General features: G+C 41.9%; 1 protein-coding gene across 1 annotated transcript in view; it reads right to left on the bottom strand.

Annotated features, from left to right (window-relative positions):
- Nucleotides 1-2,543, bottom strand: part of LOC148037023 (glycine-rich domain-containing protein 2-like) — a 73,806-nt gene extending 71,263 nt beyond the window's left edge. Inside the window, exons 1-2 of the mRNA XM_087677059.1 lie at nucleotides 2,000-2,543; nucleotides 1,681-1,801 (exon numbers count right to left, since the gene is read on the bottom strand). Of these exons, the coding sequence (XP_087533185.1) occupies nucleotides 1,681-1,801; nucleotides 2,000-2,238 (360 nt within the window). The 5' untranslated portion in view covers nucleotides 2,239-2,543. The remainder of the gene's footprint in view (nucleotides 1-1,680; nucleotides 1,802-1,999) is intronic.
- Nucleotides 2,544-24,414: the final 21,871 nt, after the last annotated feature.

Genomic DNA, 24,414 nt, shown 5'->3' with positions numbered 1-24,414 from the left:
ACTGGAAAGAATCTTTCGCAACTTCTTATGGTCTTTTGGTGACAAGAATCAGTGGTATTACATTTCTTGGGAGCTTGTAACAACAGAAGAACCTGAAGGTGGTCTTGGTGTTGAGTCCTTGAGAGATAAGGCAAAGAGGCTTCTCTTTAAGTTGGTAAAGAGAATTGATTGCCCCCAGCCATGGGATGTTGTGATAAGGTATTGGCTCTCTCACAGCAAGATATATGTGATCCCTAGTGCCAATGGGAAGGTCTCAGGTGGTCCGATGTCCTTTTTTGCAAAAGACTCCAAGTCAAAATTGGTGGATTAGACCTTGTTCACAACATGATTAAGGAGTGGAAGCCATTGCTTAGTGAGGCTGATTGGTGTAGGATACAAGATGGGCGTGGTGACCCTAGTCTATTGAGAGTCATTTAGCTCTCCCCTGAAGCATTTGAAGGAGATTACTTGCCAGTTTGCTGATCAACCTAGACTTGCTCAATGTATGTTTAGCAAGGGCATGTGTTGTTGGGGAGACCTATGGGAGAAGAATGAATCTCGTTGGTACTCTGAGGTTGAAGCTAAAAGAATGTTTGGGCTCACTAACAAAGAAGTGATGTGGTTGAGAAGAATATTCTCAAGGCTTAAGCAATCATGGCCTACCTCCTACACCCCACGAGATGTTAGCCTGCTAAAATGCTTTGAGACTGAAAGGGGTAAACCTCTGGAAGCTATTAAAAAGAGAAGTGACTATAGAGGAAGAGACATAAGACACATTCTCAAGGTGTATTGAGTATTGAAAGAGGATTTGTCCCAGGACCAAGATTAGAACCTGAAAAAGAAGAGTTGGGAGGGTTTGGGGAAGTATGCCTTCCCATAAGCTGAACATGGTCTAGCAAATGTTCTACTCTTCGTGCTCTTTGCAAATGTCATGTGGACTCAATCCAACATCTTTTCTAGAGTGTTTTGAAATCTAAAATATTTGGAGCGTGATTATGAATTGGATTGAGAGGGATGGTTTTTTCAACAAATTTGGTTTTAAAGTAGCTCTGTTTGGTGACTATGGACACCTTAACAAGGCAATAGTAGAGCTATGGGATGTGCTGAGATAATTCGGAATATATGGAGCTTTAGAATTAAGAAGCTTTTTGATAAGCTTTCTGTTAGAGGCTTTGATGTAATGAGATGTAAACGAGATGTAAGGAGGAAGTATTGATTGTTTTTAAGGGTTCGGGGAAGAAGTCTATCTTTAACGCTTATAGTTTTTTGTTAAAAAGCAGTAACTGTTTCGACAGTTGACCCATGGCCTTTTTAGGTTGACCTGCATGTCTTTACATTAATATTAACTTTGCATTATTTAAAAGAAGAGATAAGAATCCTTTTGGTAAGATAAATAGAAGGCATGACTTCAAGATAGCTTCCAAGAAATTGAGCTAATTGTAAAGTTCACGTTTTGGTTAGCAAGCCTAGAAATTGAGCTACTTGTGATGTTTAGGTTTTAGTTAACAAGCTTCATCTATATAACATTGCACATATTTAATTAATATAATTTTGCATTATTTAGAAAAGAAAGAAACCTTACTCTAATGCTTTTCGCACGATTAGGCCTATGTCGTCTCTCCAATTTCTAACTTTGCAAGTTCAAGGTTGAGTAAAAGCATTGCTCCTACTGGAAATGATAGAGAGAGAGAGAGAGATGACCGGGTGCAGCCGGTGGCAAATCCAGATCCACGCGCAATCGAGTGGAGGCTGAAGGGGAAGGCCAGCGGGGGTGCAGCCATCAGACTGCCAAGCCAGGAGAGGGAGCCAGCAATTCTCGTACCTATTTTAATATTGTAATTTAAGACAAATCAGACAAATGTAACAGAGCATAAAATATATTGCACCAATACAAACATAATTATGTCAGGCCATCCCACAGATCATAGGCGAGCCATCCATGATCATGCGTGCCGACGGTAACTAGAATGCGGCTGCTGCTGATGATGATCATGATTAATGAGATAATCGATAAAATTACCGTCGGATGGCGCGGCTGAGGGCGGGGCCTCGGACGTAGAGGCAAGGGTTATAGCACTGATCCACCCGCTCCAGCAACCCCAGCAGATGCAGCGACGCGGCCACCAGGTCGATGCCGCTGCCGAATGAGATGGACTGGGCCTGTCTCCAGTTCAGAGCTTGGACCCTCTCGGTCTCTTCCTCCTCATATTCTCCTGCGGTACTGATCTTCATCTCACTTCCCTCTCTATCTCTCTCCATCCCTTAATCTAATCTTCTTCTTTGCATGGACGAATTGCGGCACTACACGACACCACAAATAGACAGATGACACAGGAACAGGCGAGCGCGCGCGCGCGAGAGAGAGAGAGAGAGGCACTGTGGCAGCTCCCCAGGAGGTTGCGTTTTCAGCCAGAGTCAGCCCTTCGAGCAGGAGTTAACTCCCATGCACCAGGCGCGATCTTTATCTTGAGCGTGGCGTGTCACAGCTAGGCCACATATAATCCGAGATCGAGACAATATGTGGACAGTGGACTTCTTCAAAACATCTCCTACTTGCCCACGCTAGTTGCGTCAAAATATTGGAAGCCTTGCAAGACACGCTGCATCTCACATATACATATCTGTAAAGGCGTGTTGCGTTGACATACGACATCATCAACTTCTTCGACCTTTCCTCGTCGGTCAAGGTCGTTGCGCCAAGCAAATAGTTGAAGCCTTCCATGTACAAGGGTAGTACACCTTAAGAGTCTTGGTTTCACACCACCAAAACTTAGCCATCCAATGTTCAAAAAACTCACTTCCAATTGTATGCACAATTAGCACTTGATAAAGTAGAACAGATGTGGTCGGACGAACTTCCAAGGCTAGCATTCCATGGAGGATAGAATTTTAATTCGCTCACTTGAAGAACATTAGAAGGCTATATTATTCGCATTCACATTGCTTTGTTAACCAATACATGGTGCCTCTAAGGTGCATTATCTCCATTATGAGTTATCATTACATGACAATGTCCATCATGTTGATATGCTTGACTCATATAGTCCCAATTGTAAGTTGTATGTGAAAATCCCTTGTGCAACCATCCTATCTTTGATTATTAAGGTCATATGGCGTAGGCACATCCCAATGCAATAATGAAGATGTAAGACGACCTTAAGCATTTATGTCTCTCTCCTTGATGACAAAAAGACATGTAAGTTATGCACTAAAGAATTGACCATATGTAGTTTTTGCATTTGTATTCCAACTTGTGCATTGCACTCAATATTAGTGAGTTTTCCCAATTCCCATTTTTTGAATACTAAAAAGGTGGCCAATGGGGCTCCTCTCTCAAAGAAATTTGGAGTTTGGGAATCTCAAACATTGAATAGTTTATCATATAAGTAAATATATTGTTAAAGCTATAATCATATATTAGGAGCACTACATGATCAACATTAAAGCATGAGCATAATCTTGCATGAGAAAAGATAGAAGTAGTCTAAAGTATTGATGAAAATGTTGATTCTAACATAAGCAACCTTTAGAACCCCAAACTTTTCTAGGACAATGAATCTTATAGGATAGTGCACAAAAAGGAAGAGTTTGAAAATTTACAAATACCGTATGGGGTGCACCTATAAGAAATAATCTATATAACATGAGTTCAAAGGGTATTAGGAAATATCCTTTCTTCACATGCCATAAGGTCATAAAATGACCCCTTTTCCTTTACTAAACTTACTTATTTATTTAAATTTTAATTTAAAAATACCTTTTATAAATATAATCTTGTAATTTTTACTAAATAAAATACCATTTCTTTTGAACTCACATGGTATCTTTCATATTCTATAAGGTATACCCCCCAAGCAAATACCAAGATAACTATGGCTTAGAGAATGGAAGCCATGTTAGTATTCATTTGAATTACCATGGATGAAAACTTGTTGAGAGCTTAAACTTTAAAAGAAATAACTTTCACATCAAGGGCCTTCACATGCTAGTTATAACACTCTTCAAAGCTCATAAGTTCACATTCTTGTGACCAATCAAATCAATACTCTCTCCTCTATATGTCTATGCTGACATAACTTCTCCTCATACCCTTTCTAGCTAGAAATATCAAGTGTATTTGCATATTTCCTTCCCAATTATCCCATTGTTTCTTTTAATTCACTTTGAGCACACATTATATTATTGAGCTTCTCATGATCTTTCCCAGCAATATTTCCTTTTAACCCTTCTTCAACAAATCAACAAAGTTCTTACATATATGTTTTTTCCTGTTTACTAGTTTATTTTTGGGAAAATTTTTATATTTTTGTAGTTAAAAAAATAATTTGTCAAAATATAAAGACCTCCCTCTATTGGATCACTTTTCTACTTGAGTCTTCACATGTAATGGTCCTTCCATCATCCAAGCTTGCATGGATGCCTGACTGAAGTGTATGGTTGCATGACGGTTGATAGGACAACAAAGTGCAAACAATCATTGAGTCTGCTCAACTCTTGATACCCTCCTTTCCTATGATATCCACCCATTTTAGGACACGCCTATTGACCTATAATAACCTCTTGTAAGAGGATCAGCATATCCCAATACCCATATGTTCTGCGAGACTAGGCTATAATTGAGCAGCAATGTAAGCTCTTGCATCGTGGTTTCCTCTTCATCTTTCAATCCACTATTTAATTTTCTTGCCATGGATACTAAATTGCATTACCTACATGTGTGATACATATACATGACAACCAAAGCTACTATAATTGTGTCGCATTACAAGGTAAAATTATCTAACATGGTTTCCTCCTCACCATCCTGCAATTTACATAGACATTCTCCTTGCCTTGGCTACTTAGTTACTCTACCATTGTAGATAATCCTAAGAGGATAGCAAGGACCGTCTAGGCATTGGAGTTAGGGTCATAGGTTGTACAGGCCATGTACGAATGAAGCGTGTCGGTGTCACTCTTCCGAGTAAGTTGCATTGTCGTGCAATGCAACAGTCATCAATGTTGTTGCATGCCATGCAATTGTGGAGTATATCTCGATGCTCGCCTATTAGAACTCTCTATAGTTCTAATAGGTAGGCATGTTACAATGTTACAAGACATGTCACGGACAAGGATCACACAGCCAAAAGAAAACATAGAAAGACCAAGGAATCCCAATTCAAAAAGGGAATGAAGTAGCTCATTCTTCCCAAGCACGAAAAGTGGAGGAGAAAGAAAGCTCAGAAAAAACCTAGGAGACCACTGAATATTCTAGCAAGGTGCTCTCAAGGATGAAGGAGAGTACCAAATATTCTAGCAAGGCTCTCTCAAGGATGAAGGACATCTTGTCAAGGATGAAGGAGGTCCTCTCAAAGATGAAGGATGCTCTCTCAAGGATGAGGGAGAACCTCCAAGGGCACTCGCAAGGAAAGTGCGGGGCACAATGTAATTCATTTTATAAGAGTATCAGGCTCCCTTCTGTGCAAGTTGTAAACTCTAAACGGACATGGGTGAAGGGATAAGGCAACTAGAAAGGAATGTAGAAAGAGGACCTTGGCAAGATGCTTGGTCATGTAAAAAAGGGGATGGGTGCCCAAGGGATCTAGGTTTTTGTATATAAACTCAAAAAGTATATGAAAAGCTCATTCTTTGGTGTATGGCAAATGTGATCTCTCCTTCTTGCTTTCTTGTGTGTGCTTGAGAGAGGGTGTTAGGGAGTGAGTGTGTGAGGGTGAGGGATCGTGTAGAAGAAACTCTCCATCATCTCCTCTCTTCTTTTTCCCTTCTCTTCCCTTCTCTCAACTTGTGCGCAACTATGGAGGATGGAGCTTAAAGAAAGAGGCTTGAGGTTGCTTGAGCTTGCATCCTGAATCATGGAGCTACTGGCTTCTTGCTTGAGAGAGGAGGCTACTCATTCAGGCATCAAGGTAAGTTCACTATACCCCCATAGGATTGAAGGCATGTCGCCTAGACGAGAGATAACCATTTGGGCTCGCTTAAAACACTTGAAGCAATAAGCAGTCTGTGGGTCTTGGTGGTTGAGCGTGAGCTCCCACTACATTTCGGTTCTGTTGCCGAAACCAATGAATTCAAACTTGAGCACTTACGCGACTCAAATTGAGCGTCGAAGTAGGGTTGCATCCCCGATCCGATGCTTGAGGTAGGTAGGAGATTTGGGGTTTTCAATCTTCAAAAACAAGTAAGTATTTTAGGTTTTTGATGAGTAGACAAGTAGGAGGAATCATTTTAGTAATTGTATTTTGATTTTTGTTGCATTTAGAGTAGGATAGGAGTAAGAAATCGAAGCAAAAAGCTTTAGAGTTTCTAATGTAAAATAGGTCAAAATAGGGAAAAATCAAGGGAAAAACAGGCTTGCACTCCATTGATAAGGCTTGTGCACCAACGAGACATCACTTAGGCATTAGGACAAGGGCTTAAGACCCAAGAAAGGGGGGTCGAAGGCTCATTTTTAGTTTTTGTAGTAGAGAGAGAGAGAGAGAGAGATAGATAGACTTGGAGCTTAGGGCAAATCAATCAGCTTCCACAAGAGTTATCCATGTGTATCAGGTACATAGAATCCTCTAATGTATCCACTCTTGCATTCTAAAGCTCCTTACTTATGGGCGTGGCCAAAATCATGGCCATGATTCAAATTTTTGTTGATGCTTTTTGCGTGCCGCTGCAATCGGAAACGGTCCATAAGGGTCCAATTCCTAGAATCAAACAATTCAATGTCCAATTTTTAGAATTCAAACATTCGGACTAACTTGACTTGTCCAATTGAACATTGTCCAGTCGACCTTGAAATTTGAACTATCCCTTGCCTATTCTATCGAACATTCACCTTGTCTGATTGGGACAATCGAACTTGAACACTCGACCATTAGTTACTCAAACATAGGAAAACCAGACCTACACTACAAGGATTTAAGGCTATAGCGACGGCGGATAGCGATACAGGTAGCGGCGTCGCTATTGCGTTGCATTTGCGACATAAATAGCGAGGCAAATAGCGACTCTCCACAGGGAAAAAAAAAAGGCCGAAACCGAGCGCGGGTTTATTTCACATTTTTGTGTCTACTCTTTTGAGAGCGAGAGCGACCGTCATGAGAGAAGGAGAGGAAGAAGGCTTGCCGCTGCCGCCGCTGCCGCCGCCACCGCCGCCATTGTTTGGGAAGGAGAGAAGGAGCCTTCATCGCGAAGAGGAGCCGCCCCACAGTCGATATATCTCATCGATGAGTCTATTCTCTCCTTCTTTTGCTTGTTTAGGGTTTAAATCACTTTCTCTTTTGCTTGTTTAGGAGAGGAAATGAGAGAGAAAGAGAGGGAGAGGGAGAGGGAGGGAGAGAAAGAGAAAGAGAGAGGGAGAGAAAGAGAAAGAGAAAGAGAAAGAGAGGGAGAGGGAGAGAGAGGGGGAGGGGGAGGGGGAGGGGGAGGGGGAGGGGGAGGGGGAGGGGGAGGAAATGACAGAGGGAGAGGGAGAGGGAGAGGGAGAGGGAGGGAGAGTGCATTGTCTCTCTCCCTCTCCCTTTTGCTTTTGGAGAGTGTTAGGCTATATTGTGAGAAGGAGAGGAAATGAGAGAGAAAGAGAGGGACAGGGAGAGGGAGGGAGAGGGAGGGAGAGGGAGGAAATGGAAGAGGTTGTGGGCAAAACTCTATTTACTTTTTTGAAGTGTTCAAATTAACATAGGATGCATGTATAGATCATTCTTGTGTATGCAAACTTGAGAGATCTATTCTCTCTCCTTGTATCCTATCTTCTTATACTTCACATTGAGGGCAAGGGTGAGGGTGAGGGTGAGGGTGAGGGAGAGTGAGAGAGGAATTAAGTGAGGAACTAGAAGAGTGAAGCTTCTATCCTATCTTGCATTCTTCTCTTCTTCCCCTTCTTCTTCTACAATTTGGAGGGTGAGAGGTGGAGTTGAGATGAGGTTGGGATATCCCTCTTTCTTTTCTATGCTTCCTCTCTTTGTTGGAGTACTTGAGGAATGGATGGATTGCAAAATGGAGTGGCATAACCAATTGAGGAAGCCATGCTTGGATTGTGAGGCTGAATTGATTTGAGATTATGATTTGATTGGTTGAGTCTATTAGAGTAGATAGAAATCAACAACTTAATTTTTTATTAAAAAACTCTCTAATCATTTGTAGTAGAGATTCGAATTGCATTGATTAATGATTGCTATGGAGGATTAGTTATGTCCAACGTTTATCAATTGCATTAGGAAAGAAATTAGTTATGTCTACTGTTATGTCTAATGATTGCTATGGAGGATTAGTTATGTCTAATGTTTATCAATTGTATTAGGAAAGAAATTGGTGAAATTTTTTTGCTTACGACATCTAAATGCAACTCACAATGTAACTCATCTAAATGCATTCAAATTGAACTCACAATGTAACTCATCTAAATGCAAATCATTGGAGAGTGTTAGGAGCATTTAAATGGAAAGACCTCTTGAGTGAAAGCTACCAAGAAGAGAGAAAGATATTTTCCAAATAAAACATTTAAGGAAGAAAATGAAATGAGAGAGGGAGAGGAAGAGAGAAAACGAAATGAGAGAGGAAGAGGAGAGAGAAAAAATGAGAGAGAGAGAGGAGAGAGAAAAGGAAATGAGAGAGGGCACTAAGGCTCAATACATGACCTAGAAGCATATAAATACCACTGACAACACTATGACAGATATAAGTACTAGATCCAAGACAAAACATCAAACCATCCTACAATAGGGGTACTGCATCCAATGAGTATCAAGAGAGCATGTACATGTCACAATTAGTCCTATTGTCTCACTATAATATATCTAACAAATGGCTCATGTATCATCCAATGATAAGAGATATGAAGTGTCTTAAATTAGTCCTATTGTCTCACTATAATATAACTAACAAATGGCTCATGTATCATCCAATGATAAGAGGCATGTATCTCAAATGTCTCATGTATCATCCAATGATAAGAGGCATGAAGTGTCTTAAATTAATGCTTGATGTGAGAAGTGACATTCTAGAAGCATGGCCAAGAATATGGCATCAACCATAGACATTAGTGTAGCATGCAAAGTAATCAATAAGCATCAACAAGCAATAAACATGAAGTTTCTCTGACAAAATAGCATCCAACCCTACTTATTACAGAAGTGAAAACCTCTATAAAATTGAGTAAATGAGTGCTCAAATTAGTCCAATAGCATGCCAAGACATTGACATAGCATCCCAAGTGATCTCACATCAAATAGACATCTCGAGAAGCATAAGTGACCTCCAATAAAGAATGAGTGAAGGGTTTTCCCAAATTGTATTACAAGTCATTAAATTGTTTGTTGTAACGTAGACAAGATGGAAAACGAAGAAGGTCCTGTTGTTCAAGATCACGAGGCGTGTCTTAATCAGTGTGTCCCATGTCCTTGCTCTCAATGCAAGTTGGCAATTAGACGAAAACGTCGATTGTCTATAGAACACGTTGTCGTGTTGCTGCGCATCCGAGTCGTATTTACCTCCATTTTTTTTGTTGTGCATTTGTGTTAATTTCTGCGTGTGATTCATTGTTTGTGTGATGCATTTTGATAATCCGCATCCAATGTATATATTCCCTTAGTGCATGCGTATGATTTTGTTTGGATGCATGATGTGCGTGTATTAGAAAAATATGAAAAACTGATGCCAAAGGACATTAACCAGCTGATAATTTTAATGATGAACTCGAAGAAAAGTGCAGGATACCGTGGAATCAAAGGAAGCTTTATAGAAATTGACATTTAAGCTATGAAGACAAAGGTGTAAATTCAGGAATATCATGTTTAATGGAAAAAGCTTAAGGAGTGCTGAACGGGTTCCCTTGTCGAGATGTAGACTCTTGGAATGCACTTATTGCTGGGTATGTACAGCACTTGGGACTGCTGTGGTGGATATGAATGCTGAAAGTGATGCATTTGGCATCATCTTTGTTATCTTTTCATTTGGGCACATATCTGGAGCATAAGTCAACCCAGCAGTGACAATAGGATTTGCAAGTGTAGGGAAGTTCCCTTGGCTTGATGTTCGTTGGTATATTCTGGGGCAGTTTTGCTGGTGGGATCCTTGGATGTGGCATAGGAACATCACTTAATGGAGTGAGTTTAAAGGTTGCTTTGGTAATACCAAATGCTTGGGGATCCCTTGGCTTTCTGCACCGTTTCAGAGAAAGAAAAGGGGAAAGAATAGCAAAAGATATTCTTAGATTTGTCCAAGAATATCGAGCGGTGGCGGCAAAAACTGATGGGGGGGAGAATTCAAATGGGGAGAGCAGAGGAGGCTACGTGCTGCAAAAAAAGCGGAGGCCAGTATTTCTGGCACACCATCCATTACGGTGGCGGCAGCTGTAAATGTTGAATCTACGGAGACCGAATTTCTAAAAAAAAGAATAGATTGCATCTTATTTCACTGATAAGCTTTTGAGAATTGTCAGTGATGTGTGGCGTCACATGAGTGTCAGGAAAAGAGATGTTACTGACACAGAGACTACATCACAAGAGTTTCCCAATTTGACTGGCTCTCACTTAAAGATGGGTGATGCTGCTCTGGAGTTCATCAATTATGTCCATCGTGTTTTCTCTTTGGGATCAAGGAGTTCAGCATGAAGTGCTGGTAATGCGGAGGAATCTTCTTAAACTGGTTCGGGTGAAAGAGTTCTCTCCAGAAGCCGCTCCAGCTGTGATTGGATCACTGATTCGGATCTTAAAGGCACGCAACAAAAACGACGAAGAGAAGGAGATCTCCATCCCACCGCAGGCACGCACGCAGGAACACAAGAGAAGGGCATGATCGGTGGTGGCGTTTCTGCGTGCAATGCAGAATCGGAGCTGATTATCTTGGGGTCCAGTTGCTCCTCTGGAGTCCCCAGCCCCAGATGCTTGCTGCATCTGGAAGACCCCTTGTAAGGGCTGCCACGACTGCTCAACAAGCATAATCATTGATAGAACAGGAGCAAGCTCGTTGATCAAGTTAATCTGACTGTAGTCGATTGCAGTTGATAGAAGGAGGATTGCACAAACTTGAGGATGAAGGCGAGCTTCTGCAGTGGCACAACATGAATATTGACACGGAACAGCAACCAGACTTCAAAAGCAACTTGCCCCGAGGTTATGTCGTAGCAACAAAAATGGCTACCGTGCTCCGACTGTCATGGGCGTATCTCCTGTTAGAGTAACACATGACCAAAAACTTATATAGGTTTGCTGATTATAGCATGAATCATAGAAGGTGGACATGCCGGAGTAGTTATTGGGCATGACGGAAACTGCAGGTTCTTGAGTGCCTGAATGTGGGCCACCATCAGAACAGGATGGAGGGAAATGCTTGAATGTAAGGGCCTCAGGATGAAACTGACAGTGAAGACAATTAAGCCAACTACTGAAATCACCTTGATGGAAACCAGTCTCAAAATTGTTGCTTATGTGGAACAGAAAATCACAGCTTTTGGAAAGCTACCAATCCTTTTGTGTCATTATATATAGAAGAGTCTGCCAGGTTTGCTGTTGAAAACTGATTTGAAGTTTCCAAACTGAAGCTTGTTGGTGTAAAGCTACATTCTTCAGAAAACTATGCTCTTGTAAGAGAATGTATTAGTGTGAAGAATGATTGGGAGTTCTCTGGTTTATGCATTAGAGGGAAAATTGAAGCAATCAATGACCAAATTGATGTTTGGCCAATGGCTCAGTTGTACTAGTTGAACTTTGGTATCACAATTTTGCAGTGAATGCAGTTTTGTATGTTATACCAGCTGCCCTACAGACTTTGAACCTTAGAGTAAGGCAAAAAGATACATGCTGAAGGACTTGAACAAAATTTGCTTATTGCTCAGTTTCTTTGTTGTAACTCTACGATTTTGACAAGCAATATAGTGATCTTTGACACCAAAAATTTGAGTTCTTCTTGTTAGCCTCTTTCCTTGTTGAATCTTGAACCCTGTGTTCAGCAGCTCTTACACAAACTCTACGACATTTCTGGTGAACCCGACGTGAAAGTGCTGCATCATCAGCAAGATGGGAGACTCGCAAGAAGAGATGACAGATGATAATGTCATGAAGAACCTGTTTCAGTCATTTACCATGTATATGCAGCAGCAAGCTCATGCAAAACGTGACAGTGATGCTATGGATGCTTTGAAAGCTGTCCAACAGGAGATGAAGCAGTTTAATGGCCAGCAAGTGTCAACTTACCTGCATTTGTATGAAGAAAAGATGAAGTTTTTTGGGGTTTCTCAAGATGTTTGGAGCCGCTACTTCTTGCGGATCGTGGTGCGCGCTCTTGAAGGTCGAATTGCAGAAATTCAAGAGGCACATGCAGGTTGGGCTGAATTTAAAAAGGCATTAAAAGATGAATATTTCCTGGAGGATACAGGTCTTATGAATCGCAGGAATTTTTTAGCATGGGTTTCTATGCCTAATAAGGGACTTTCTATTACTGCTCTTCTGCGAGAGTTTGAAAGCCGTTATGATCAGTTGGATGGGACTGAACAGCAAGCTTTGGAGATGCAGAAAGTGGAGTTATTTTTGCAAGCTGCAGATGCTGATTTACAGGAAAAGTTGGATGATCTTTTGGAAGATCAAGCTACTGATTCAGGTTTAAAGACTGAGTGGAGACATGTTATTGATGCTGTGAATGCTCTTGTCAAGAAGCAGCGCAGGAGAGTCAGATTGCATCGAAATACAGGATCAGTTCCTGAGAAATCTTTGGAGACTTCTTCTTCTACCCCTGCTGCAACTTCTTTGCCTAAGCCTACTCCTCCTGTTGTGAATCCACCAGTTCCTGCTGCTCCAGTTCCCTTATCTGTAGATGATGTTATTAAAGGCTTAGCGGATTTGACGATTGAAGCAGTCAAAGCTGAAGTTGGTAAGTTAAAGGAGCAACTTATGTCAGTACCTGTTGTAGCACCTGCTCCAGTGACTGCTTTTCCAGCTGGTCAAAGAAAAGGGCGACGATGTATTTGGTGTGATAGTACAGAGCACCAACACTGCAGAGATTGTGATGCTTTTCAGGAAGCACGTAAGAAGAATGTAGTGTTCTGGGGACAAGATGGGAAGATATGGCTGACAGAGACTGGCGCTCCTCTTGAAACGAACTTTGGTAAGGGAGGTATGAAGAAGCTTGTTGATGATATGGCTGCGCGATCAGCTTATGTGAGTGTTAGAGGAGATGCTTCAGCTTTTGGAGTCCAGCTTGAGCAGAAATCTGATGGAGACTTTGCTTTATGGTTTTCTGCCTTGGAGATAGCGAGAAGAGGGAAAGTTCAAACTTCTACTATGACTTGTGTGGGCTCTAGCATCCGAGGAGAAACAGGATGGGATTCTCCTGTTGACAGGTATTCTATTTTTGCTTATATGGCTAAAACGTAGGGTTTAGATGCCATGGTCGAAGAAAAGAGAAGAAGAGATGAGGAGGGTCCTAGCTCCTCCAAAAAGACTAGAGGGGGTGACTTTGTTTCACCACCTGTTACAGCTCCACCTATGCCAAATTCTCCAGCTCAAACAGGTTCTGATCAACCAATGGGAGACAAGCAGAAAGAAAAGAGGCAACCAAGAAAAGAGCCAGGATTCAAGCTCTTGTCAGACCTTGATATGCAAATGGATATGAGTAAGATTTTTCATGAAAGAATTTTGAATAGTGAAGTCACTTTTACTGTTGGTGAGGCTCTTGGGATTGCTAGAAGAGAAATACAGGATCAGATGCAGGATCTTTTGCGGAGGAAACGACATGCGATGGAAGGACCTACTTTACAGGGATTGTGGCATGGAGCTCTTGGAGAAGAGCATGATGATGCAGTGATGGTTGAGAATGCTTCTGTTAATCCGCAATTGGAGAAAATAGTGCAGCCTATGCAGTATGAAGATGATGAGACCCCTATTCTTATTCCTCGCAGCCATTTTTCACGAAGTCATTGGGCTAGAGCAACCACTGAGACAGTGGTAAGGATTGGAGAGAAACAAATTCCCTTGATTGCTTTAGTTGATCATGGTTCTGAGATTAATCTTATTGCTCGAGGTGTTTATGAGAGTGGCAAGTGGCCTATGGATGCAGAGCATGGCTGGCGCATGAGAGCCGCCAATAATACTTCTGGTGATATGTATGCTGCTTGTCCGAGTATCAGAATTTCTATTGGTAATGTTGAAGAGGATTATCATTGCTTTGTTCAGGATTCATGCTCTTATCCGATTATTCTTGGACAGCCTTTCATTACAGAAGCAAGAATGGAAACAAAAGTGATGGATGACGGGTCAGCTTATGCGCGGATACGCAGTAAAGATGGTATGCGAGCTGTTCAGTTTATGACTGTTGGGGTAAATCATCCGAGAAACAGGGACTCCTTGCGTGAGGCACCACTACCTGCGAAGGAGTTGGATTTTCATTAGGTACCGCTGTCTTGCGAGACGCCAGTGGTACGGAGCGGAGAAAAGAGGAGATCTCGCCTCCTGGCAGCCAGTCTTTCTCCAATAATTTTGTTGGTTTTTCTTCAGATAGTTCAGTGAGTTATCAGAAAATTTCAGATTTGCCTAGAGCTGCCAGGCAGTACATTGGCCGTAAGGAGAAAGAGTTGAAGAACGCAGGTATTTTGCAAGCAGAAGAGCATGTGGATGGATTGTATGAAGGGATGTCTTATGCAGATACATTGTTTGAGATGAGAGCAATGCTGAAAACTGATGTATGCAAGGGTTCAAAGATCATACCTGTGCAAACCTTGGATATGTTTCAGGAAATTTCTGGTTTTATGCTGCAAACAGAGTTAGAGGCTGAGAAAACTCAGCAAACTGAATTTATGGTTGATCTTGATCAGCTAATAGAATTGCAAAGGGCTGAATCCATTCAGCCAACAGAGTTGAATGCAGAAAAATTTCTGCATACAGAGTTTCAGGATGCATCTATGCAGTCCATAGAGCCGAGGGCTGAATTCATTCAGCCAACAGAGTTGAATGCAGAAAAATTTCTGCATACAGAGTTTCAGACTGCACCCATGCAGTCCATAGAGCTAAAGGCTGAAATTTTTCAGCCAACAGAGTTGAAAGTTGCTGAAAATTTGCAGAAATTGCAGCAAAGAAAAGAGTGCTTGAATGATGCCAAGGTTGACACAAAATATAAAACAGTTGATAAGAAGGTTAAGCCGGTTGCAGGCCCGCTTCCTTCTGATAGTGATGAACAGATTGAAAAAGCTATGAAGCAGCCTATGTTGAGGGATCCTGCAAATATTGGACATAAGTTTACAGCTGAAACTCTTGCAGAATTGAAGATTGGAAATGAGGATTTTTTGCTTCCAGTGGAAAAAGAATGTTTTAGAGAGATGCTTGGACGTCATGGTAAGGCATTTGCTTTCTTTCCACATGAAATTGGCTGCATTAGTCCCGAATTGGTTGCACCTATGGTCATCTTCACTGTTCCTCATGTACCATGGAATATACGTCCTATACCTGTGCCTAAAGCACACTTGCCAAAGCTGATAGAGTTGCTAAATGAGAAGATTAAATTGGGGATTTTGGAACCCTCTTTTGCACCTTATTCTAACAGGTGGTTTACTGTACCAAAGAAGAATGGTACTTTGAGATTTATTCAGGATATGCAGCCTGTGAACAAAGTGACAATCAGGAATGTGGGAACAGGTCCAGTTGTGGATGAATTTGCTGAGGCTTTTGCAAGACGAGCCATCTATTCTCTAGGAGACTTGTATTCAGGTTATGATCAGTTTCAGCTTGCCTTGGAAAGCAGGGATATTACTACTATGCGGACACCTATTGGTCTTGTGAGGATGTGTACCTTGCCACAAGGTGCTACAAACTCAGTTGCTCATATGATGAATGCTATGCATAGAGTTCTTCGAGACTATATTCCGCAGTATACCATGCCTTTTCTAGATGATGTGCCTATTAAGGGTTGTGCAGAAGAAGAAAAGAATGAAAGTCTTGATTTGCGTGGATGTAGACAGTTTGTGGCTGACCACTTGATTGCTTGTGAGCAAATATTGACACGATTAGAGGAGGTAAATTTGACACTTTCAGGGCTGAAATCTGTCTTTGGTGTTAATGAAGTCATCATAGTTGGGCATATGGTTGGATATTATGGCAGAAAGCCTTCTCCTGCAAAGGTGGATGCCATAAACAGGATTGCAGAGTATTGCTCGACTACTTCAGAGGTGTGGAGATTTGTGGGAGCTTGTGTATTTTACATGATTTGGATTCCTCATTTTGCTCATATTGCAGATGTTCTCTATTAGCTGCTTCGAAAGGGGCAGAAATTTCATTGGGATGAGAAGCATTCAAAAGCCATGTGTAAGCTCAAGAAGCTATTGCAATCAGCTCCTACTCTACGCAAGGCGGATTATCAGTGTGGACGGCCGATCATGTTGACAGTTGATACTAGCCCTATTGGCATAGGTTGGGCTGTGGGACAGGATGATGCTGATGGAAATAGGTATGCTATCCGCTTTGGAGCTAAAGTTCTTAATGAGCGACAAAGGAGATACCCACAGATCAAAAGAGAGTTGTGGGGAGTAGTCACTGCACTGAAGTGTGACAAAGGATATTTTATTGGAGCTTTAGTTGTTGTGGAAACAGATTGTTTACCTTTGCTTGGCATGATTACTAGTTGCTCGACTCCAGATATAGCGATGCTTTGGTGGATTGCCTATATCAAATCATTGAATCCAGAATTTCGACACATAGCAGGGAAAGATAATCCAGTTGCTGACATGCTTTCTAGAGCGAGATATGAGGATGAGGAGTTAATGCTTGCAGAAGATGATGAGACAGAGTTTGCTGCTTCTGTCCTTATTCATGATTGTCATGTATCTACTGTTGAAGCTTTTATTGAAGAACTTTATGTTGATGAGTGGCTGCAAATTGGACAGTATCTAAGTTCATTGACTCGAAGAGCTGATTGGACAGATGATGAATTCAAGAAAATCAGAAGGAAGGCTTATGGGTATTTCTTGAAAGATGATTTTCTTTGGAAGCATCCAAGAAAGAGAGGAGGCTTGCCCTTGAGAGTAGTTTGTGATGTAGTGATGCAGATACAGATTATGCGAGAGTTTCATGAGAGCTCATGGGCTGGACATAGAGGTGTGTGGGCTACCTATGAGAAAATTAAAGAAAGATACTGGTGGAAAGGGATGTATAAAGATGTTTCTCACTTTGTGGAGACTTGCAGGGACTGCCAGCTTTACTCTTTAGTGCGACATCGTGATGAGTTGCATCCGACTTATCCACTATGTATTCATTACAAGTGGGTGGTAGACTTGGTTACTTTGCCAGTGGGACTTTGGCAGATGAGATATCTTGTCTTGGCTAGGGAGGATCTTACAAACTATGTTGAAGGTAGACCGTTGCGGACGAAGACCACCACTACAGTATGTAAATTCTTGTTGGAAGAAATATTTTGCAGGTATGGATGTATAGGCAAGATTACAGCTGATCGTGGAGAGCTAGATGCAGATGAAGCTAGAGAATTCTTCTCACGGCTTGGGATTAAATTGGCTCTTACTACTGCCTATAATCCAGAGGGAAATGGCAAAAGTGAAAGAGGACATCCGCCAATAGTTAAAGCATTGGCAAAAGCTTGTAGAGGTCGGATTGGAGATTGGCCGAGATTACTACCTTTTGCATTGTGGGCTGATCGCTCTACACATAGTGTGACTACTGGATACATGCCTGCGGAGTTGATGTATGGGCAAAAACCTGTCATGCCTACTGAAATTTGTGCTCTTACTTGGAGTGTTCTTCCGTGGCATGAGAATTTATCAAGGGAAGAGTTGTTAGCCCTTCGGATTCGTCAACTAGAGAGAAGGACAGAAGATGTGCAGCTAGCAGTTGATCGTTTGAAGGCAGCCCGTCTCAGAAATAAGGACAGGTTTGATTTAAGGCATCGCTTGAGGCCTAGAGCCATAAAAGAAGGAGATTGGGTTCTAGTCTATGACAGTAGTCTAGAAAATCAGCATAGTAGTATGAGAAAAATGGTTCAAAGATGGTTTGGACCATATGAAGTAAAGCAGGTTTTTGACAATGGTACTTATGAGCTGGCTGAATTAGATGGAACAGTACTGAGGTACCTATTGCTGGAAAACGAGTCAAGATTTTCAAGAGAAGAGAAGATGAAGAATATGCACTTGAAGCATTGACAGAAGAAGAGCAGGTAGAAGAAAGACAAGCAGAAGAAACAGAGAGCATAGATGATGAAGCTGATCGAGAAAGAGGTCTACTAGAAATAGAAGGTGGACGTGCCGGAGTAGTTATTGGGCATGATGGAAACTGCAGGTTCTTGAGTGCCTGAATGTGGGCCACCATCAGAACAGGATGGAGGGAAATGCTTGAATGTAAGGGCCTCAGGATGAAACTGACAGTGAAGACAATTAAGCCAACTACTGAAATCACCTTGATGGAAACCAGTCTCAAAATTGTTGCTTATGTGGAACAGAAAATCACAACTTTTGGAAAGCTACCAATCCTTTTGTGTCATTATATATAGAAGAGTCTGCCAGGTTTGCTGCTGAAAACTGATTTGAAGTTTCCAAACTGAAGCTTGTTGATGTAAAGCTACATTCTTCAGAAAACTATGCTCTTGTAAGAGAATGTATTAGTGTGAAGAATGATTGGGAGTTCTCTGGTTTATGCATTAGAGGGAAAATTGAAGCAATCAATGACCAAATTGATGTTTGGCCAATGGCTCAGTTGTACTAGTTGAACTTTGGTATCACAGTTTTGCAGTGAATGCAGTTTTGTATGTTATACAAGCTGCCCTACAGACTTTGAACCTTGGAGTAAGGCAAAAAGATACATGCTGAAGGACTTGAACAAAATTTGCTTATTGCTCAGTTTCTTTGTTGTAACTCTACGATTTTGACAAGCAATATAGTGATCTTTGACACCAAAAATTTGAGTTCTTCTTGTTAGCCTCTTTCCTTGTTGAATCTTGAACCCTGTGTTCAGCAGCTCTTACACAAACTCTACGACAACGTACAATGATTTGGCGAGTTTCAATCTGAGATCATTGATCAGGCGATTGCAGATTTTCAGCAAATGGTAATTTGAAGTTAATATCAATCATACATTGTACTCGCAAGCTAATTGAATACCATATACAATAAGATTGGGTCTTGCAATGCGACGCTGATAGCGATGCCAATACCGACGCTTATAGCGACAGTTTGCGACGCGCATAACGATGCCAATAGCGACGCCAATACCGACTGTTCTATACCGTCGCCAATAACGACGCTTTTTGCGACGATGGGGGCAAATTTTTTTCTTTGCATTTTCGTCGCTTTAAACGTCGGTATAAGGCCTATATCTTGTAGTGCTAGTAAAAAATCAGATGCTTGGCACTCGAACATGCTAGAATCAGATACACCAAAATTAGACAGCTAAAGCCTGATGCCTGACTCTGAGAATCAGACACTGTAAAATCAAACACTATCAAATTAGACCAAAATTCTGACAGGAGAGACTGACAAATCTCATGCAGCCCGAGTGAGGCAAAACAACTCCCACAACTGGGGAAGGCTCTGAAAGCATTACAGACAAGAATTGGCCCTAGAAATCATAGCCAGATAACTAAACACGACAGTTGACATTCATGTCAGCTTTTAGTTCCTATTAGAGCTGTGAGATTGCGCCCCCAGACCCCCATTTGCCCCTGATCAAGTTGAACAACTAAGCACATACCCTAAAGACCAGAGAGGGTGGCCAGTGATTGAGTGTAAAGCCCTATTCGGCCAAGAACTTAGACCGAAGTGTGGAAGCTGCACTTGTTATGTTGCATTCGCACCCACATTATTTTGACACTTGAAGTGAACTTGGAAAAAACTGAAAGCTTGATTTTGCATAAAGAAAAGAGCACCACACACCCATTGAGAAAATTAAAATTGAGGGTTGGTTGTCAATAAAAAGGAACACACTCAAACCTAATTAACAGAACAAACCCACTAATAGAAGGTGACATGCAAACCTAGACATGGAATCAAGCAACTGCGATCGATAGGGCCAAGTGATAGACATGACACAAAAGACCATATGCTTCAAAGGAGCAACACCATTGGGAGTGCAACATTTCCCGACTTGATCAACCTTATCAACAATCTAGTGGAGTAGGAGACGGCAGACATGGCAGAGTCTAGTAGAGGCTGCAAACACGAAGAGCTCGACCTAGGAGATTTCTCAGTTGAAATCTAGCAGATGGTGAATGAATATGACACACAAACCAAGGAAAGACCACCATGGCAGGTCATCGGAAGACATCACAACAGGCCTTGAAGAGGAATGAAAACTAGCGTAGAAAGTCTTGCAAGGCATAGCAGCATACAACTAATGATAACATGCTAGGACATTATGGCAAGACATAGAAATGTGAGAAGTCTAGCACATGCTAGCCCTAGCAAATAGATTCCAAACAGGACCGAATGTAGAAAGGGAGAGAGTGCTAGAGGCAGACTTAACATTGAGTGAACTTCTCATGAAGTGATTGATAGACAACACATCAGTAGAGCAAAGCGCTATAGCACTAGCAACATCATTGCTTGCAGGATTAGGAGTTAACTAGGGCTCCAAGAACCAATCAAGAGTCCCAGTAGTTGCAAAACAACTAGACAAGTACTAGCTGAGCAATGACTCATATAGTTTGTAGAGCAATTCAAGCATGTTTGTGAGGCTAATGGCCTCATGGATCTTGCCCAATGCTCGCAAGCTTTTGGCCTATGCTTAGGGGATAAGGGACGGATGTGGTACACCATTTTGAACAATTCTAAATGCAATGACTTCAACACCCTCAAGAGTCTCTTCATCAAGAGGTTCTCTGAGGTGGGATACTCTAACAACCTCATAGTTAGATTGATGAATGTCAAGCGTAGAAGGACAAGGAGGATATCCAAGAGTACATCACTCATGTGTGGAGTCCTTTCAAGAGAATTCGAGCCGTCGCGTAGAGAAACCTAACGAAAAGTGGCCTCCACTGTGTTCATACGTAGAATCCCAAGTGAAGAGCTTTACAAGTGGTGAGAAACTCAACCCTGCCAAGGGACGTGCTAGCTAGGGTCTTCAAAGAAGCCATACGAGTGGATGATCTACTCAAAGAGAGGAGCTCAAGACCCACAACCCGAGACATCACTACTTTTGAAACCTCAAGAAGAACTCTAGTTGCTAGTGATAGATCAAGCCAAGGTACCCAAGACAAAGGAAAGAATGTTGATAAAAGCCAAGAGTTGGTAGACATGAAGCTAGAGTTGGCTAAGCTGTAGGAGATGATGAGAAGGCCTACATGGTCCTATGTCCAATGTATGTATTGCAGTGGGGACCACCTTATCCGGATCTTACACCAACTACGGCAAGTTCGGCCATGATGCCATGCATTGCAGACTACCACGATGAATACTCCCATATTTGCAGCCTTACAACTAGCATTACCTCTAGGGAATAGACCTCCCAATTTCTTTGAGAGAGGATCCCCATTGACCCTTCCAGCACCTAACAATACAAATTCACCCATCTCTAGGATAGAGATCAATCCCACATGCATACCTAGGCCGTGTGGACCCACATAGCCCATCCATCGAGCGATGCTCCAGTCCACTATGTGGAGCGCCTAATGATGAAGAGCCCTATAATGTGGACTCTTACGTCTCATATGATGAAGAGGGCAATCCAATTCTCATGGACTATTGGCCAGTGCCGATGATGGTGTTTGGAAGAGGCATAGGCTTAGGAGGGTGGACCCAAGAACCGATTTCTTGTTGGACTTGTGGTCATCCAGGACACATCTCCTCATGCTACCCCAAATGGAAGCAAGCTAACCGAGATAAGAGTTATCTCAGATGTGCTAAGTGTGGAATCACTCACCTCTTTACCAATCGCCCTAGGCGAAAGCAATCCTCTAGTTTGGTAATTGTCCCATCAGTTCCACTCGGGGTGTTCGGTGTCGAGACACGTGACAGGGAAGCCATGCCCATCTTGTTGCATGATGGGACCTAAAACAGGCCAGCACTAGCTCATGCACTAGCCGGACCTCTATCATGAGCTCAACAAACCCCACGGCCTCGCGGCCAGGAGAGTGGATGACACATACATCATCTTCCTAAACATCTTGCATTTGCACGTCTCATAGTCCAACTCTAACCCAATTAACACTCCTTGCCACATGGCATGAAGTACAAACATAGGAGGTCCCCCCACGGCTAACTGCCGCTACCTCACTGCGACTCTCCTACATCTTGGGGATTGGCCCCTTGATGCGTCGCTAAACATATAACACAAACGAACACAAACTCCTCTCTTTTATATTTCTCGTATTTCCAGGAGATATACCATGCTTCCTCACTTCACAGTCCCTTAGGAAACTAACCCTCTACGCTACAGCAAGGGATAACCTCACACTCTCAATCGTGGGTCAAACTCCAAAGAAAACAATTGCTATGCAGTCCAGGAGATGTTCCTTCGATGCCATGAACCATGCATAGTGCATAATGTGAATGGTTTAGTGCACAACCAATAGAAAATCAGCATTGTGCATCATGCGCAACCAATTTTTTCATGATTTCCATGCTAACGTTTATGTATTGAAATGAGGAGAGACACCGAGCCTTACGCTCATGCTGCCTTTTCCTTTATTTTAAAACAACGTCCTATAGCCATGATGCAACACATAAATCAGATTTAAGATTGTACTTTGATGCTCAAACTCCCTTCTCACCCTACCGTTTAATGTTTTGCAATCGTTGATAGGTGTAAGAGTCATTTTATGTGTATTTCTTTGTAGAGAAAGCAATAAATACGGACAAAACATAGAAATGAGGGTAAACCGAGGCTAACCTCGTGCTCTACCTTCATTATACATTGCACAAACACTTATGTAATTTTTTGAAATTTTTCTTTTATCGTTTCCTAATTTTTTCCCATTTAAAACCCATTTTTCACCATTTTTTGTATTTTTCCTCTATTATTTTCAATAAAAAATAACTAGAAATTGAGATTCATTATGGGCTATGGCCCTTAGGTTCTTTGACAGCAAAATTTCAGGTTTTATTGATGTTATATCTCATGTTTTTTCTTTATTTGGCAAAAAAATCCCATTTTGCCTCTTAAACGCGTGTTTTACGAGTTTTATACCATTAATTTCAGACACTTATGATTTTCTGATTTTCTGAGCATTAAGTGATCAAACTCATAGCAAACAACAACATAATGCATAATCAGCCTATGGGAACAAATATTCATGAAGCAAATTGCATAAAATATCAATTCCCTTTGTAAAAATGAAATTACCGTTCTTTGCGGGTTGCGGGTTTTTATTTGCCATGTTTCGGGACTGATTTCCAGTAGCCATTAATGTCCATGACAGTCCGGAATCAGCAATCTACCCTCCTCTTGAACCACGGAGCAATCCGGTCTTCATTGGACAAGCATCCGTCATCCATTCTTCTTCTTCTTCTTCTTCACCACATGAATCTGCCCTTAGAGGAGAGAGAGGGAGGAGAGAGAAAGACTGAAATCAGAGATTTCCATTGAGGCCACCATTTGACGGGCGAAGACAGGGGATAAGACCAGCCAAGAGAGGAAAGATCAGCCCCATGATCGGTTGTATGGAGTACTCACAGCCTGTCATCTCCATCTCCATCCATGGAGGCGCCAAAAAAATGGCGTGAAGATGGCGCCCTCTTCCTCCATTCTCTCTCCACGTTTTTTCATGCTTCTTGATCAAAAATTTGAAGGGGGGTTAAAATGTCCCAAAGGGCACCCCTTTTGGTCTTCTCCAATGTCCACCTTTTCATATCTTGACCATTTGTTGGCCATTTCCCCGTCCGGTGTCCAAATCGAGTGCTGTAAATTTCTGTGCGTTCGGCTTGACATCCCGCATTGGCTAGCAACTCTTAACAATCCGCACGGCAGTCTGAAAAATTATCAAAAATCAACAAGTGTCGCTCGGGCGCCTTTAAAGCACTTGACGCTTAAAATCGTCCCAGCTGGAGCCGCCACCTTCAACGTTGAATATTTTTCCCTTGATATTCATAATTTTTAGCTATTTTTAAACACTTCTCGGCATCAAAACTCCATTCTCATTGGCGACCACGGGATAGGGCGACTGAGCCCGTCGAATCCCACAGTAGATCTGCACAAAACAACCAAAGGAAGCATCAAGCTGATACAAAATAGATACATATTAAAACACATCACAATGCTCACCCTACCCCCTGACAAAACCAAGGCATGACATCCACAAGGAGTAGGCCTAGCATAATCTGATAGAAGGTCCGAAGCTAGTCACTAACCAACTGCTCCAACACGGTGTCGAAGGGTTTCGAAAGCAATGTCGCAACTTCAGAAGTCCTTGTTAAATTTCAGGATAGAAGATCAATCAAGTGAATGTTGTGTGTATGGTTCAGTCCTCAGAATAGAAGGGTGAAATCTTGCAAATCCAAGTATTTGTCCAGCTCATCTTATGAGATAATTG

This window comes from Lygodium microphyllum, chromosome 4 (assembly GCF_053477565.2).
Source record: "Lygodium microphyllum isolate KBCC chromosome 4, Lygodium_microphyllum_v1.1.10, whole genome shotgun sequence".
Classification (NCBI taxonomy): domain Eukaryota; kingdom Viridiplantae; phylum Streptophyta; class Polypodiopsida; order Schizaeales; family Lygodiaceae; genus Lygodium; species Lygodium microphyllum.
The sequence above is the reverse complement of the archived record's forward strand: the minus strand, read 5'-3'. Positions and strand labels throughout refer to the sequence as shown.